The sequence below is a fragment of the Myotis yumanensis genome, unplaced genomic scaffold (assembly GCF_028538775.1).
Source record: "Myotis yumanensis isolate MYYU_CA2020_CCGP unplaced genomic scaffold, mMyoYum1.0.hap1 SCAF_16, whole genome shotgun sequence".
In the NCBI taxonomy this organism is placed as follows: domain Eukaryota; kingdom Metazoa; phylum Chordata; class Mammalia; order Chiroptera; family Vespertilionidae; genus Myotis; species Myotis yumanensis.
In genome coordinates, this window is record NW_027223767.1 from 11904327 (window position 1) to 11920429 (window position 16103).

The window sequence follows — 16103 nt, forward strand, 5'->3', positions numbered from 1 at the left end:
TGAGCACTGAACTTCCTCCCCCAGAGGAGCAGGCTGGCACAGAAGCTGACAGGCTGGCCCATGGCCAAACTCTGATGTGCCCTGCTTTTGTCCAGCAGTGAGCCAAGAATGGTTTTTACATGCAACAGAGACCTGATATGGCCCACACAGCCTAAGTAAAATATTTACTATCTGCCCTGGGTGGTGTTTCTCAGTGGTTAGAACACTGGCTCAAGCACCAAAGGGTTGCAGGTTCAATTCCCGGTCAAGGGCACATACCTGGGTTATAGGTTTGATCCCTGGCTCCGGCCGGGGCTCGTGTGGGAGGCTGTTTCTCTAACATCAGTGTTTCTGTGTCTCTCCCCCTCCCTCCTTCCCTTCCGTTATGTGCCCTTTATGGAAATACCCTTGGTTAGCAAGCACAGCCAGCCATAACTGGATCAGGTACACTGAGGACCTCCTGCCCACTGCACGCTTGTGCTGGCCAGGATGGCAGTCAGGCGTGGTGACAGCAGAGGTGGAAGGCCCAGAGCCTGTCCTGATCGTGCCACTCACACCCCCAGGTGGTGTGTCCTGAGGAAGGGGTGGAAGTTTGGTGACTGGACAACTTGACTGCCACATGTTCTTACGTGTTTACCCACGTGTCTACTTCCTATTCTTGCCAGGCGAGGCGGCCCAATCAGCTTCTCTTCGAGCCGATCTGGCCGGCGCCAGCTGCACATCGAAGGGGCTTCCCTGGAGCTGTCAGACGATGACACCGAAAGCAAGACCAGTGATGTGAATGAGACACAGCCACCCCAGTCGGAGTAGGGTCACCGGAAGCCAGTGGAGGCAATACAGTGGGACACGAAGGAACGCACCCGGCACCAGCCTGCCTCGGGCCTCCTACAGATGAGGAAGTTGGCAAGCCACGGGACTCCTTACTGCAAGATCAACTGTGTCTTAAGGCTTTCCAGCCTACACATACTGTATCCTGCTTCAGATTTAGGTACAATTGCTCCCCTTTTTATATATATACATACACAGAACATGCACATATTAAACAGACTGTCTCATCATTGCATCTATTTTCCATATATTCATCAAGAGACCATTTTATAATACATGTTAAGAAGAGAACCCTTTTTCAAACCAACTCCAGACCCTTGTTGCCAGTCGCTGGGTATTGGGGCAGCCCCGTGGTTGTTGCTCGGTCGCTCTGCATGCTCTCTGTCATACAGACAGGTAACTTAGCTGTGTTCATGTGGCCCCCGACTCCTCAGCCACATCAATTCTCTTAGGACATTGTGGAACCTAAACTGCACTTGTATCTCATTTCCTTCAAATAACGATCAACACTATTTCAGCGAGCAAACTGTGAAAGGGGCTTTTTGGAAAGATTAGGAGGGGTGGGATGGATTGGGGAAGCAGCATTCATTGGGGATTACCATGCCGTCTCGCTCGAGTTGGTGGTATCCCCTCGTCTCTTCGTGTGAACTGTCCTTGGCCAGGGCTGGTCTGTGCATAGAAAGGATAGGAGCCGCCATGCCGCTGAGGCCCCAGTGGCAGCAATCACGTCGACGCCCGGATGGTCTCCTGAACCCCTGGCTCTGCCAGTGTGCGCCTCGCTTCAGGAACAAGAGCTGTGGGCGCCTAAGCAGGAGTCAGTGGGAGGCCCTCCCTTGCCAGCCAGGCCCCCGTGCTGACCTTACAAATTCAGCCGCTGCTTTGAGCCCAAAATGGGAACATTGGTTTTGTGTCCAAGACTTGTTCCAAGTTTGTTGATGAGGTTACCGACCCTCAAGAACAGATGCCATCTGCCTGAATGTTGACATGCCAGTGGATGTGAATCCCTTTTCATTTTCCCGTTCCCTCCCCTCTGGACAGTGTTAACAGTGAACATTTAACATTCTGTTTTTGGTTGATAGGTAAGCAAACTGACATTACAGAAAGTGCCTTAGACACTACAGCACTAAGACAACGTTAAATATATTATTTGCCTCTGTAACAATTTAATGTATTAAGTTTTGACTGTGCTTCATATCATGTACCTCTCTAGTCAAAGTGGTATTACCAACATTCAGTGACAATGAATCAGTGTTAAGTACAAATCCCTGATCCTCTGCAATGTGCTTGAAAACACAAACCTTTTGGGTTAAAAGCTTTAACATCTTTAGGAAGAACTTGTCATGTGGGTTTGGAACCTTTGATTTTACCCCGTTATGAACTGTACTGGCTGTTGACCACCAGACACCTGACTGCAAATATCTTTTCTTGTATTCCCATATTTCTAGACAATGATTTTTGTAAGACAATAAATTTATTCATTATAGATATTTACGCCTGCTCTATTTACTTGGAGGAAAAAGCACCCATTAAGAATAAACAGACCTCAATAAATGAGAATAATCATGTGAATGTGGAATCTGTTTTCTTACCTTCTGTTCTCAATTTCCCATCTGTGATCTGATTGGCAGCTGAGAGTCCCACAGACTTAAAAGGCCCCCTTTTTCTGAGGGCGCTGCGCTCCCAAGTGTCAGGTGACAGGCTAGTTCTCTGGGCAGTCGGCTACAAGTCGCATCCTGCCCAGTGGCCTCTGTGTGTAGCTGCATTGGGGAGGAAAGGGCCCTGGGCTGGCGACCCGCTCGCTAATAGAAAAGGGCTGAGGATGAAGCCGTTGGAGGGTTTCGGTCACCAGCTGATGGAGCTGTTTGCTGGACTGGAGTATTTTAAGAAATCCAAGGTTCAGACTGCATTTTCAAGCAGTATTCACACTGAAAATAATTGGGGGGGAGGGTGGGATTCAGTAATAAGACCCAAGGGAAGCCTCACTAGTGTGGGTCAATTAGGATGGGCTGGAGAGGAGTAACTAAGGGATCACAAAATCACGTAGGAAATGCTGGCTTTTTTGTTATTATTCCCTAATATTCATAGTTCAGGCTGGCCCTGGGGGCACACGGCACATACCCAGGCTTCCTGGCAGGGAATGTAAAAAATGGACAGACGTACTGTACTCCTTTCCTCCCTGTCACTACCAAGGGAGAAAAAGGTGAGTTACCACATTCCGTGTGTCCACCCTGGCATTCAACTATCTTAGTTTGGTCCAGGTGCGTGTGGAATTCAGAGGCTGGTTTTCCTCAGAAGGAATGCTTCCCGCCTGGCTGGTGTGGCTGGTGTAGTCACTGTTGCTGACTACTCAGCTATCGGGAGAAACTCAATCTCCACAGCCTGACTCCAGAGATGCCAGCCATAAGGAACCTTTCCTTACTAAACAAGCCACCGCTGCGTAGTCTCAGGAAAGGTAGTTCATAAAACCTTTGACGGGCACTGACAGCACAAGGAAGACAGTTCATGGGAGCTGGGCTTTGTGTCAAAGACTAAAGCTGCTGGCCAGCTGCCACCCAGGAGAGGGTTCATCGTGAGGAAGAGACCAGGCGAGACTTGAGAAAGCCTGTCCTTTTGTTGAGATGAGGCGGGGGTTTTAACACATTTCGTGCCGCATAGAAATCTCGAAGACATACGCCAGGGACCGCATGTTTTGGGGCAAACTGCACGTTATTTAAACCATCATAACTACAGATCATAATGCACTTTAGGTGTTGTTTTGCAATAATTATAACATTTTTATTTACAAAAACAAACAATTGAAGTTCCTAGTACTATTTAACGTATGGTACTGCGTAAAACATTTTCCTCTATGAAGAGGGACCAAACAAAATTTACATAAGTATCTAGATTCGCTCCTTTTTCCATGGGCGGCACAAACTCTACAGGCTCTCGTAGGAAACTTTTTCTTTCCACTCGTTGGAATACACGTAGGTTCATGCTGCTTCATATCACCTGACAGCCTTTTGGGTGGATCTTTACGAGGTGCTCCCCTTGCACCCCCAGGGGAAGGGCTGGACAGATTTGTCTCTGGTTCCGGAGAGCCTTCATTATTGTCATCCGTTATCCAGTCTCTCACCACCGATAGCAGAAACTGTTTATACTTCATTTTTGCTTGTGGATTGAGGACGTTGTACACTCTAAATGAATTGAAAAGTCCACAGTTTATACGGTGCAGCACTACTTTTTTTGTCCATTTCATCGTTTTCCTTAGAATGGAACAACACGAAAGGAAGTGTATCCGTTTCGTTGGTTTCCTTCCTTTTTCTGAGAGAGGGCATTTCTAAAAGCACCAGGAACTTGAAGACGAAGACTATTCGAATGACCAAAATACAATGTAACTGCAATGCTTTATGGGTTCGTGCAATCATATAGTTTTTCGTAGATTGACCTGCACGGTTTCCACCAATGAGATCGCTTCATTCGATGTGGACAAGACAGTGTGTTGACATCTAAGGTCCATAACAGATGGCGCGTGAAAAACGAGAACACTCGTGAGCGGTCCTTAACAGATGGCGCGTGAAACACGAGAAAGCTCGTGAGCGGTGCGAAAGGTGTTAACATGCAGCTCTTCACGCTGTCTGCCCTTGCCACATCCTAGGCTTTCTTTTTTAATGCATCCACTCGGGAATTATTTTAAACCGCGTCAGTAGGAATAGCACACCTATAGTCCTAGTGGGACTGGCCTGAGGGTGTAACTGATGTCACCTTTCCTTCCTGTCACCAGTTCCCCATCCCTGGAAACCGCGCTAAGATGAAGTGTGAGCCTGAAGACAAGCTGTGGCATCCTCTCACAGGAGCCCCCTGTGGCTCTGGGCAGGACTGACCCATGGCCCCTGCCTCCTGAAACCAATGCTCTGTGTCAAGCCTGGAGAAGAAAGAGCTCAAAGCTGTCAACCACCACTTCCTGTCTCATCCTCACCCCCTTAGAAAGCCCACACAGGAACAGGCCGTAGGCTGGGATCTAGAAAGTTCCAGGCAGGTCTGAGAGGGAAGCCTGTGACTGAGACCCAAAGGGAGTCCCCTGCACCATCGGTTCTAGTCACTGGGAACTCATATCTGTACCAAGTTCTGAGCACCTGCTAGAGTGCTGGACCCTGTGCCAGCTGTCAGGACCAGATGGGGTGCCCACTCCTAGTGGAGCCTCGTATCGTTTGGGAATCTAGCAAATCTTGTGACGTGTCTCATACAATTGACAGAAATCTAATGCAAAACTTTCAATAAGGGTATATGGGCATGATGCCAGCTTTCAAAGACAATGTTAACGATAATTCCAGTACCTGTGTACCACACACGGAAGTGTGACCATGTCCTTCAACCCTTCCCAAGACTAGAATTCCATGTTTGACTCATTACAACACAGATCTATTTGTTTTTTTCCAAGTAGCCCCCCAATAATGGACTTCATCCCCACTGACAGGATGTCATGAAGCCTCATTCAAGATGTAAAATGGCATCTATTAAACTCGAGTCTGACAAGCATCCAAGCAGAGCCACTGCCTCCTACAAAATGCCATCCTGCATAGGCCCTAAGACACCCGTGTTCTCACATGTGAACTCGTGCGTCTCACAAGTGCCACCAGTAGGTGGCAGCTGTGATGTGGCTGTCAGAGGAAGGTCAATAAACCCCAAGCATCAGATCCTGCAGAACGGATACCAGCAGCCTTCAAGAAAATTCTGGAGCCATCGACAGAACATCTTTTCAGAAACACGGCATCACCAGCGCTCACCGGGACCCAGAGGACAACACTGCTTGGAAAACTGCAAGGACAACTCGTCAGAAGTGGTTCACAACATGAAGTCGTAGCCACGTCTCACAGTTTCCTTTTTGTATATGAAGTGTGATGTGATGAAAACCTGTCTAAAATCTTAAAGAATCCTCAATAAATATAAAAAGTCAAAATGATAAGCATTTTCACAGTTCTACTGGCACATTTTTTTTTTAAATATATTTTATTGATTTTTTACAGAGAGGAAGTGAGAGAGATAGAGAGTTAGAAACATCGATGACAGAGAAACATCGATCAGCTGCCTCCTGCACATCTCCTACTGGGGATGTGCCCGCAACCCAGGTACATGCCCTTGACCGGAATCGAACCTGGGACCCCTCAGTCCGCAGGCCGACGCTCTATCCACTGAGCCAAACCGGTTTCGGCATACTGGCACATTTCTTAACGGTTCACAAAATAAGGTGCGCATAATTGCTGGTTTGAGATTCTGTGAACTGATGTGCGCTCCCCCCGGGGCTGGCGCTGGGGTGGAGCCTGGGCCTACTTGTTCTTAGTGCCATGAGACGTCATCCCTAAAGTAGAAAGAGCTTGTATAGCTTATGTAAGACTCGAGACTTAAAGAAAATAATTTAGTGACACCAAAAATGCAGAGGTGTATGCCCTAAAGTCTAGATGACAGTGGGATTCGCTGGGATTTTTTCCTAGTTAAAACAATCACCTTTTTTTAACCAGAAAAAGTGTTTCTCAGTTCCATCATGAACCGACAGGGAGCAACAGGGCCCTAGCTCATTTGGATGACACTCATCTGACTGTTTATCCAAACTGTGCCAGGCCTGCTTGCCCGGCACCCTCCAGACCTCCACCAGCACCCACAACCAGGCAGGACCTCCGCGTTTTAATGGGCACTAGTCAAACTTGACACCTGATTACAAACTCCCCAAAAGTAAACAAGCTAAATTCCTATTCAGTTTGCATCGCGTTTCGCTTGGTGAAGGCTTCAGAGCTGACAGGCAACTAACATAACTGCAAACCATAACCCACATGGCACAAACCCACCTGGTCCCCCAGCCAGCTCTCTACGCTTTGCTCTGTTCTCACATTTGCCTCTTCACATGTGCTATCTTACCAAGGGAGTCTGTTAAACTAATATTTACTCCAGGTTATTGTTTGTCCTTAACATTTAAAAAAGGTGACTGTAGCCCTAACCGGTTTGGCTCAGTGGATAGAGCATCGGCCTGCGGACTGAAGGGTCCCAGGTTCGATTCCGGTCAAGGGCATGTACCTTGGCTGCGGACACATCCCCAGTAGGGGGCGTGCAGGAGGCAGCTGATCGATGTTTCTCTCTCATCAATATTTCTAACTATCCCTCTACCTTCCTCTCTGTAAAAAATAAATAAAACATATTTAAAAAGAAATAAATAAATAAATAAATAAATAAGGTGACTGTATTCCCACAGGTCCTATTTTTAGTCATAGGACCAGTTTTCAGATAAGATGCTTTAAGTCATAAGAAGATTTACAAAGATGCCTCCTCCCCTACTCCCATTTTTAAGAATGATTCAAGTAACAGCTAAATTTTGAAGGCCAAGCTAGCGTTTCTCAATTTGTTTCAACCTTTGGGGCAAAAGTAGAGAGAAAACTCCTTGAAATAAATATTGGAAGGAGGAAAAGGCTCCTTTAGCATCTTCTAATCTAGGCAAACAGAAAACTGACTGCTTGGACCCATCCCCTTTCTGGGCTCAGTCCCACCAGCAGCCGGACTGGCTGTTTGTGCTGGCCAGGCAGGACGACGTGGCTTTAGCACAGTGGTTCTCAACCTTCCTAATGCCGCGACCCTTTAATACAGTTCCTCATGTTGTGGTGACCCCCAATTTCATTGTTACAAATTGAACATAATGAAAGCATAGTGATTAATCACAAAAACAATATGTAATTATATATGTGTTTTCCGATGGTCTTAGGCGACCCCTGTGAAAGGGTCGTTCGACCCCCAAAGGGGTCGGGACCCACAGGTTAAGAACCGCTGCTAGCAAGATGCTCCCTAAAGCTGAGGCTCCACGCCAGGACACCTCCCCTGCCCCAGAGGCACCATTCCCACCTTGGCTCTCAGAGATGCTAATGGCCCTTCTGCAACAGCTGCTGAGAGCAGCACAGTCAATACTCAAGTACAGAATTGGAAGCGGAGGGGGTGCATCACATTCCTCCTGCTGCAAAGGCTGTGCCTGCCCCACACATTTCCCAGCATCCACAGCAGCTCATCTCGAGGCACAAGACAGAGTCAGGGCAACGAGGCCTCAAGTCTGGGAAAGCGGAGAACAGAGCAGAAAGAGAGCTCACTTCCAACCCTGGCTTTGCTATGGACTAGCTGTGTGAGTTCAGGCCAGTCACCAACACTCCGGGCCCACCTTCCCTTCTGTAAACAGGTAAGCCAGCCCACCTCCTCTCAGGCTGCCTACCTAACTCGCATACGCCCAGCTTTGGCTTCAGACCTCAGCCGAGTTGGTTGGGCGTAGTTCCTACCCTCCGGGTTGAAAGGCAGTGGAGCACTCACTCCTACTCTCATGCATTTCAGGAGCGAGGGATGGGACGGGTGGTGAGAGAACAGTATCTGGAGGCAAGAGGACTCACCACCTGAAGATTCACCCCCTCCAAGCAGGGGGACCACCCGTGGACCCAGCTCAGGGGAGGGATCACCCCTAAAAGTTTCAGCGAGGGCCAGGCAGACCTAGGCATGGGTCGGCCCCAGGAAGAGAACCCACTCAGAGGCAGGAGCCTGCTAGGCAATCTTTAGCTAGAAGAGCAAACAGAATGTGGTAGCTTTCGTGTCAGCAGCAAATGTTCTAGCTGAGCATTTAACCAAATCATCCAAACAGCTGAAACTGAGGCCAGGGGAGTCATCCAGCTTCCCCATGGGTCATACGCCGAGGGCAGCTGTTGCTATAAAGCCCAGCAGCGTGTTCCTGCCCTTTCACTCGCCTGGCCCTTGCTCTCCTGGACCCGAAGCAGAGATGACATCCGGGGATGACACTGGGCCTCTGCAGCCAGGGCCTCCCCTGCCACCACCTGACTGAACTGACAGACCATCGGGATGAGACGATTCCAGGGGTGCTCAGCTAAGAAGGAACCGGGAAATCACTGGGAGCCAGGGACGACGACTCAGGGCTCCAGAACTCATCGCTGCTTTCACCAGAGTAGCTCTGCTCTTATGTGTTAGATCTGGGGTCCCTGCATTAACAAAGGTCTGGCTAAACGTTTCAGCCTCTGGTCTAATCCAATTGCTTCAATGATAGGGAAAGAAGCTGCGAGTTGCCGCCCATCAGAAAGAAGCCTGAAGTTCTCCGTTCGCCTGCTCCACAGCTCAACTGGGCACAGCACACCCCCCTGGAAACATCTCTCGGGAGGCAGCTCACAGCAAAACCTCCAGGAACAACTAACAGAAGTATTCCTGCCCACATATTAGCAGGCAGAAGAAAGTTTTTAATGTATCCTCCTTAAAGTTCAGTATTCCCTTAGGAACTTGATTCACTTACTTTTCACTTATTTAGTTTTAAAACTACACACTATCCTGGTTTTGCTCTGTTATAAGCAATGTTCAGAACGTGATACATTCGTACTGACTCCTATGTCTGTACATTTCTCAAGTCCAGTCACCTATGTCTTGCAAACATCGGGCACCTCCTTTCACTTGCCAACATCAACCTGAGGGATAGGAGAAAAGCCCAGGCCCGAGTAACCTCTACTCCCAGGACACCACACACATCATGACAGGCAGCACAGAGAAGGGCCAGCGCCTGGCTCCATCGCAGTTACCCTGTGACCTTGCGAGTGGCCTCCCTCAAAGTCCAGGTCCTCCCTCCAGGTTTGCATGAGGCGCGGGGCCATCTCAGGCTGCCCCGGAGACTCAGCTATGAGGACCGGCCTGAGCACACCTGCTCGAGCATCAGACTTCTCCGGAGGCTGCTGAACTGCCTCTGCCCACTCCGCGCTGCTGTCCACCCACATGTCCCATGTCGGAGCAGAAGCGACATCGGAACCTGGCTGTGTAACTCCAGCTCTTCTCCCACAGGATGGCGGGGACCCAATAACGCAACCTTGATACTTTTTTGTGTGAAATTTATTGTTTCCACATTAAAAGATTTTTTGGAGGGGAAGTACTTTCTCTTTTTTTTTTTTTAACCACATGATGATTCTATACAGTCGCCCAGAGTAGGACACCATCATAAGTCATTAACATGCCGTATGAGTTCTGAATAAATAAAAGCTACAAAGCCCAAGTTATTTACAAATATCTTGGGCAATAATGTTTACAAACCTATGTACAAAAAAACAAATGTAAACAGTAAATGCAGCATGAGAGTAATCAAAGGATGCACAGGGATAACCACTTGGGGTCAGTCTGCCCCCCAGGAGCTGGCACCAGCCAGCCCCCGGCATCAGGCCACTCAGTCCTTCCTAACACAACTGGAGAGGCCTGCAGAACAAAACCAAAAAGCTGTGAAGCTGTCATTTAACTGAAGGACCAGAAAGCTGGTAGGTGGCTGCCACCACCTCCACCCTCGTCTGAGGCACACGGAGGAGAAGACAGCAGAGGCCCAGCTGTCTGTCCCAGGCCCCACAGGCTCCTGCTCTGGGAGGCCAAGCTATGGAATGCTAACTGCTGAAGTAAAATCACAAGGCGCAGTAATGAGACTGGAGAACTCAGTGGTCCTAGGGTAATGAGACTGTGTTCCCTAATTCAGTGACCTTCCTGACTGTCTGCCAGCAACAGGCCCAGCTGTGTGGGGTGGAGCTGGGGACAAACACATGATCATGAGCACAAAGGTGCTTGGGTGGGAGCTCAGGAGGGCACACGTTGACCTGATTTGGGAGAGAACGTCTAAAAGATTTGCAATGTCCTAAATACAACTAAATCCTATCAGTACAGCAGGGTGGGCTATGAGGCAGGTATGATGAATGGGTACTTCTGCATCCAGTGACCAAGTAATACATGTACGTATCACTTTGTGACCCACAAAAGTGCAATCATGTGAAACCAACGGCACTACGGCGAGAAGAGAAAATAGCCAGTATTGATATCGCGCAGTCCTGGGGCTGGGCAGGGCCCAGCAGCCACCACTGCATGCAGCCTGCCCTCTCTCTGCCAGCCCTAGGGAGGCAGACAGAGCCACGGGCTGGGCCCAGGCACCGAAGGGTGAGGCGTGGGTGTCCTGGGTTGTTGGAGGAGGGCAAGAGCCCCCATTTGGAAGCTGGGCACTCACACACTGAGAGGCAGCATACCTGGTGCCGACGAGGGGCGCGAGGAGCCCAGACCAGGAGGAGAAGGAGCTGGGTCAAAGCCGTTTACTGCCCTGTGGGGGTGACAGAGCAGAGAAGGGAAGGGGAAGAAAAAGAGAGACTGTCATTTAAAACCACTTGACACACAGCAAGAAATTCATTTGCTCTCTAAAACTATCCCTCTTCCCGGCCCATAGCAGAATCCCGACGGCCCAGGGCAGAGTGGCTGCCTCGAGCATCAGTTGGTTAGACTTGAGAACTCAGTGGTCCTACAGTAATGAGACTACGGGCAGCTTCATCACACGGGCCACTGCAGCCACAACTAAATGATAAAATAGTATACGACCATTAACAATCCATTTCCCCACGCTCGACCAGCATGACTCAATGGTTGAGTGTCAACCTATGAACCAGGAGATCATGGTTTGATTCCCAGTCAGGGCACATGCCTGGGTTGCAAGTTTGATCCCCAGTAGGGAGCGTGCAGGAGGGAGCTGATCAATGATTCTCTCTTACCATTGATGTTTCTATCTCTCTCTCTGTCCCTTCCTCTCTGAAATCAATAAAAATATTTTTAAAATCCATTTCCACAGTTCTTTAATAGCATGGGAAAATATTCAGAATGTAATTAATGGTGAGTAGGAAAAGGTTACCAAACTGTATATGTTAAATGATGTGAAGAAAAAAGAAAAAGTGTAAGTAATATATATTCTAGATTCTAGACCAGGGGTGGGCAAACTTTTTGACTCGAGGGCCACAATGCGTTCTTAAACTGGACCGGAGGGCCGGAACAAAAGCATGGATGGAGTGTTTGTGTGAACTAATATAAATTCAAAGTAAACATCATTACATAAAAGGGTACGGTCTTTTTTTTTTTTTAGTTTTATTTATTTCAAATGGGCCGGATCCAGCCCGCGGGCCGTAGTTTGCCCACGGCTGTTCTAGACTATAGCCCCTTATATAGATAGGCATTACTACCTGTGTAGCTAATTCTAGAATGTGTGGAGGTACTCACACATACATACATCCACACACACACACACACACACACACACACATATGTACATAAAATCATATATATTGTAGAAATAAAATTTAACAAGTTACTTTTCTTCCCTCTGGGTTATGGGTAAATTTTGTTTACTACTTTATACTTTTTTGTTGTTTTCCAAATCTCCTACAATATACATGAATATCTTAATAAAGGGGGAAAGTAACTTTTTTACATTGTTAAGCAAGCAAAGCCAGCTGGGGAGGCTGCTCTGCAGACTCATGAGCAACCAGCCCAGCACAGGATCTACAAGGAGGGCCGCGCACCTGAGCCCAGGGATGCAGAGCGCCCACCTCAGCCCACCCATCTGGCAGCACAGCCGCGGGAAGCAGTGAGGCGTGAGTGCGAGGCCTGGAACCTCTCAGGAAGCCACTTCAGCCTCTCCGTCCTGGAAAACTTCCCAGGAAAGTGTCCCACTAGCAATTTGGGAAATGCAGCGAATTGCAAAAGGCCGCACTCACCACACTTGCCCACCACTGCCCCCCGCCATCCACTCATCAGAGGGGTTTAGGGAGTTGAGTATAGACTCATTCTTCACATTCCCCACAAAGATAAGTGCTACATACACTGAAGAGGTGAGTATAATCTCAGAGAAACAGGCATGCAAAAGAGACTTGACTAAATGACCCCACGTTACTCTGAAGAAACAGTTAATGCCTGAGGAAATAACCTCAGAGTCCAGATTTCGAGTTTGAAGTCAAGCTACCCACACAGAGCTACAGGGCTCTACATGTCGTTTCTCCCTGCTGTACACCCGTGTTCTGTTTAGGGCTAGGGGAGGCCTGATATTTGAGCCTCGTCGTATGTGAAAACTTGAAATCATCCCTCCTACTCTCCCAAGGCTATCCGCCTGTGCCTCCTCCGGGGGTAGGGGCCCCATCCTATATGCCACTGCAGCCCTCACATAGTAAGCCCAGCTGTCACTTGTCTGACTAGTCCCAGAGCCACCAATGCCCGCCTCTCCTCAAAGCCCAAGGAGAACCAGGCAGGCCTCACAAACCTCAGCTTTACACAGGTGAACACCACATTCTGCAGGCTGTACTACAGACACCCCCAAAACCAGCAGAAAGGGAGCACTTTGGGTGCCAGGAAGAACCTGGCACCTGCTCCACAGGGGTGTGCAAAAGCAGCGACCATAAGGATGGCTCCACGTGCAGGCTTAGGACTGAGATTTGGCATTTTCAAATTAGATCTTTAAAGAACATAAAGTCCATCCCCATTGTTGTTATTGCTCAAAAAACCAAAGCAGGAGAAGGTCCAGCCATTCACCTGAGTTCACCTACGAGCCCATCAATGGGGAAGCAGGGCTCATAACTTGCCTCCAGATGGCCAGGCCATTCTCCTTTCCCAGCATCCTCCTGGCCAGAGGAGACCTGACAGCCCTCAGTGAGCAACCACTTTGGTGCTCCCACCCCAAGTCAGCTCTAGTGGGAAAAACAAGCAGTGCGATCAGAATACAAAAGGACAAGAAGCTAGGTGAGTCGTTCTCAGTATGAATGGGAATGGAAATTCTGATTTGCAAGTTGGACAGAATAGAGAGAGAATAACAAGGGCCTCACCTAGCACTTCTTTCCTGAGCCAAGAAGTGGGACGCAGAAGACCAGAGGGAGAGAGCTGACCCTAGAGGTAGGATTGTGTCTGGTGAGGCACCTTCAGGAAACTGCAAAGCTGTGAAATGGGGAAAGAAACCTCCATATTCACATTTGGTTTCAGGAAGCAGCAAAAGAGCTGAAAGGAAATGTCCCAGTGGACACCACAGAAATGAATGGAAAGAGAGCAGGCAGGGGTGGGACACAGATCTTGGGAATTATCTATGTGAACAGGTTACAGAAGCTATGAAGTCTCATGGCCTTACCACCAAAATCTAGTTAAAGAGTCTGAAAAACAGAGACTCCAGCTGAGAAAAGAAACTAAGGTGAGTTGTAAAATGGCAACAGAAGTGAAAAGGGCACCTTTATAAGCTAGTCAGGAGGACAATAAATAGAACACAACAGTGATGACGTATGGACACTAAATCCATCAAAGCAGCAAGTGGAGGACACCTGAGAGGGCGGGAGAGAAAGGCCTGAGAGTGAACCAGCGCTCATGCAGGAGGCAGCAGACACACTCCAGACCCGTCTTCCTAGTTAGATGGTCCATGGGAGCCTCGCAGCTCAGCCAGCTCGCAACCTTGCCCCAGGCCCTACAAACTGAAATGTGCCTTCCTGAAAACTGAGAAGAAAGGCAGATCTTATACACGTCTCCATCTATCATTCCAATGTTTCTCAGAGGGGAGAGTCCCCCCAGCAAGGCTCCGTAGTCATTAGTGCCTGCTTTGAAAAAACAAGACACACTGGTAACAGGAAGAACCCAGTCCCACAAAGACATTCAAATATGGTCCCAGGACCTGCCCGTTACCCGTGCCCCCACTCGAGTCCTGCATCATCTCTCAGCACCTGACCACACAGCGAGTGCCTGCTATTCACAACTGCCCCAGCACCACTACAACTCATCAGTTTGGTTTTGCAAAGCTGAACCAACTTTGGTATACAGGTGAGTCAAACAGGAATTTGAAGGCTCACTTATGGGCTGTAAGTTGGTTAAAGCAGTCAGCCCCATGCAGTTAGTGAAAACAGTTTGTTAATGGGTCTCCCACCACACATCATGATTGAAAAAGAATAAGAAATAGCACAGCAAACAAATTCAGTTACCCATGAACAACGTGGGAAATATGACTTTTTCTTGCCTAATAAAAAAAAGGAAAAAACATTAAACAGTAATGCAAATTCTATTTTCATACTGTGCCCTAAAATTAGTGTATGCCCACCTACCTACACATACCCCAAAAGAAATCTGACTGGCTTACAAAATTAGGGTAAGTGATACACAGAAAACTAAATAAACGCTATGAAGAAAAAAAGAATATTTTTGAGATAATATAAATGACTATACTACACAGAATTTGTATCTTTTCAGATTAAGGGCTCCTAGTGGTTGGAAGAAGCAGAGCAACACCTGGGAAGTAGGTCCAGCGAGCCATATTTTAGGAACTTGCAGAGGTGATCACAGACTAGATAAAAATCCTGATTCCAAGAAGCCCTCAATAACCAGAACTTACAGAATATTTTCAAGTCCTATAAAGTAAATGTAATAATAAGGTATACTGTTTTATGTAGCAAGGCCTCACTGCGCATGACACACATGCACACTCACACACAAACTGGCTTTGATTAACCTCCCCAAACAATGCTCCTCCAGGATCCTAGGAGGCCGGTAAAGCTAGTGCCAGTGCTCCAGACACTGCCCAGGAGCAAGAGGTAGAGCAGGCACATCCTAGAGCCCAGACTTCAAAATGAAGAGCTTTTCTCACACTGAAACTGCAAGCTGCAGTCTGTAAGAACTGGCATTTCTTCTTTTAACCTGACATTAATCATGGAGCAGAGAGTTAGGATACTTCCCCAATTCCTCTCGCAGCTGGTAAATACCATCCTGGTTTTTAATCTAGCCAACTAGAGGCCCGGTGCACAAAATTTGTCCACGGGGGGGGGGGGGGAGGACGGGGCGGGAGAGGGTCCCCTCAGCCCAGCCTGCACCCTCTCCAATCCAAGACCCCTTGGGGGATGTCCGACTGCCAGTTTAAACCCGCAGTCGGACATCACTCTCAATCCTGGACCGCTGGTTCCTAATCGCTCACCTGCCTGCCTGGTCGCCCCTAACTGTCCCCCCGCCCCATTGCCGGCCTGATCGCCCCTCACTGCCTCTGCATGCCGACCTGATCACCCCTAACTTACCCTCCTGCCAGCCTGGTTGCCCTGACTGCCCCCCGCTGCCAGCCAGGTCGCCCCCAACTGCCCCCTCCCTGCCAGCCTGGTCGCTCCTAACTTCCCTACCCGCCCCCCCCCCCCCCCCCCCCCCCCCCGCCGACCTGGTCACCCTTTACTGCCCCCTCTCGCTGCCGGTCAGGTCACCCCTAACTGCCTCCCCTGCTGGCCTAGTCGCCCCTCATGACTCTCCCCGGAGCCTGGTCGCCCCATGCAGCCTACTGTTCAGTCATTTGGTCGTCCTTCACTAACCCCCCTGCCGGCCTGGTTGCCCCCAACTGCCCCACCCACCGGCCTAGTCACCCCTCACTGCCCCCCTGCCAGCCTAATCGCCCCTAACAGCCCCCCGTGCCGGCCTAGTCACCCCCAAGTGCACCCCACACCAGCCTGGTCGCCCCTAACTGC

The 16103-nt window shown here is 49.0% G+C and overlaps 2 protein-coding genes across 13 annotated transcripts in view; one reads left to right on the forward strand and one right to left on the reverse strand.

Moving 5' to 3' along the window:
- The window catches only part of MYH10 (myosin heavy chain 10), a 140314-nt gene extending 138020 nt beyond the window's left edge, over positions 1-2294 (forward strand). For all 4 annotated transcript variants that reach the window (XM_070395551.1, XM_070395552.1, XM_070395553.1 and 1 more), the window contains one exon: positions 645-2294. In XM_070395551.1, coding sequence (XP_070251652.1) covers positions 645-789 — 145 coding nt within the window. In that variant the 3' untranslated portion in view covers positions 790-2294. The remainder of the gene's footprint in view (positions 1-644) is intronic.
- Positions 1-16103, reverse strand: part of NDEL1 (nudE neurodevelopment protein 1 like 1) — a 98281-nt gene that overhangs the window by 26154 nt on the left and 56024 nt on the right. For 3 of the 9 annotated variants that reach the window (XM_070395558.1, XM_070395560.1, XM_070395557.1), the window contains exon 9: positions 10851-10921. In XM_070395558.1, coding sequence (XP_070251659.1) covers positions 10851-10921 — 71 coding nt within the window. Of the gene's footprint in view, positions 1-3571; positions 3984-10835; positions 10922-13223; positions 13567-14588; positions 14624-16103 lie in introns of those variants that run through there. The other 6 variants (XM_070395556.1, XM_070395555.1, XM_070395563.1 and 3 more) reach the window with 5 other exon arrangements.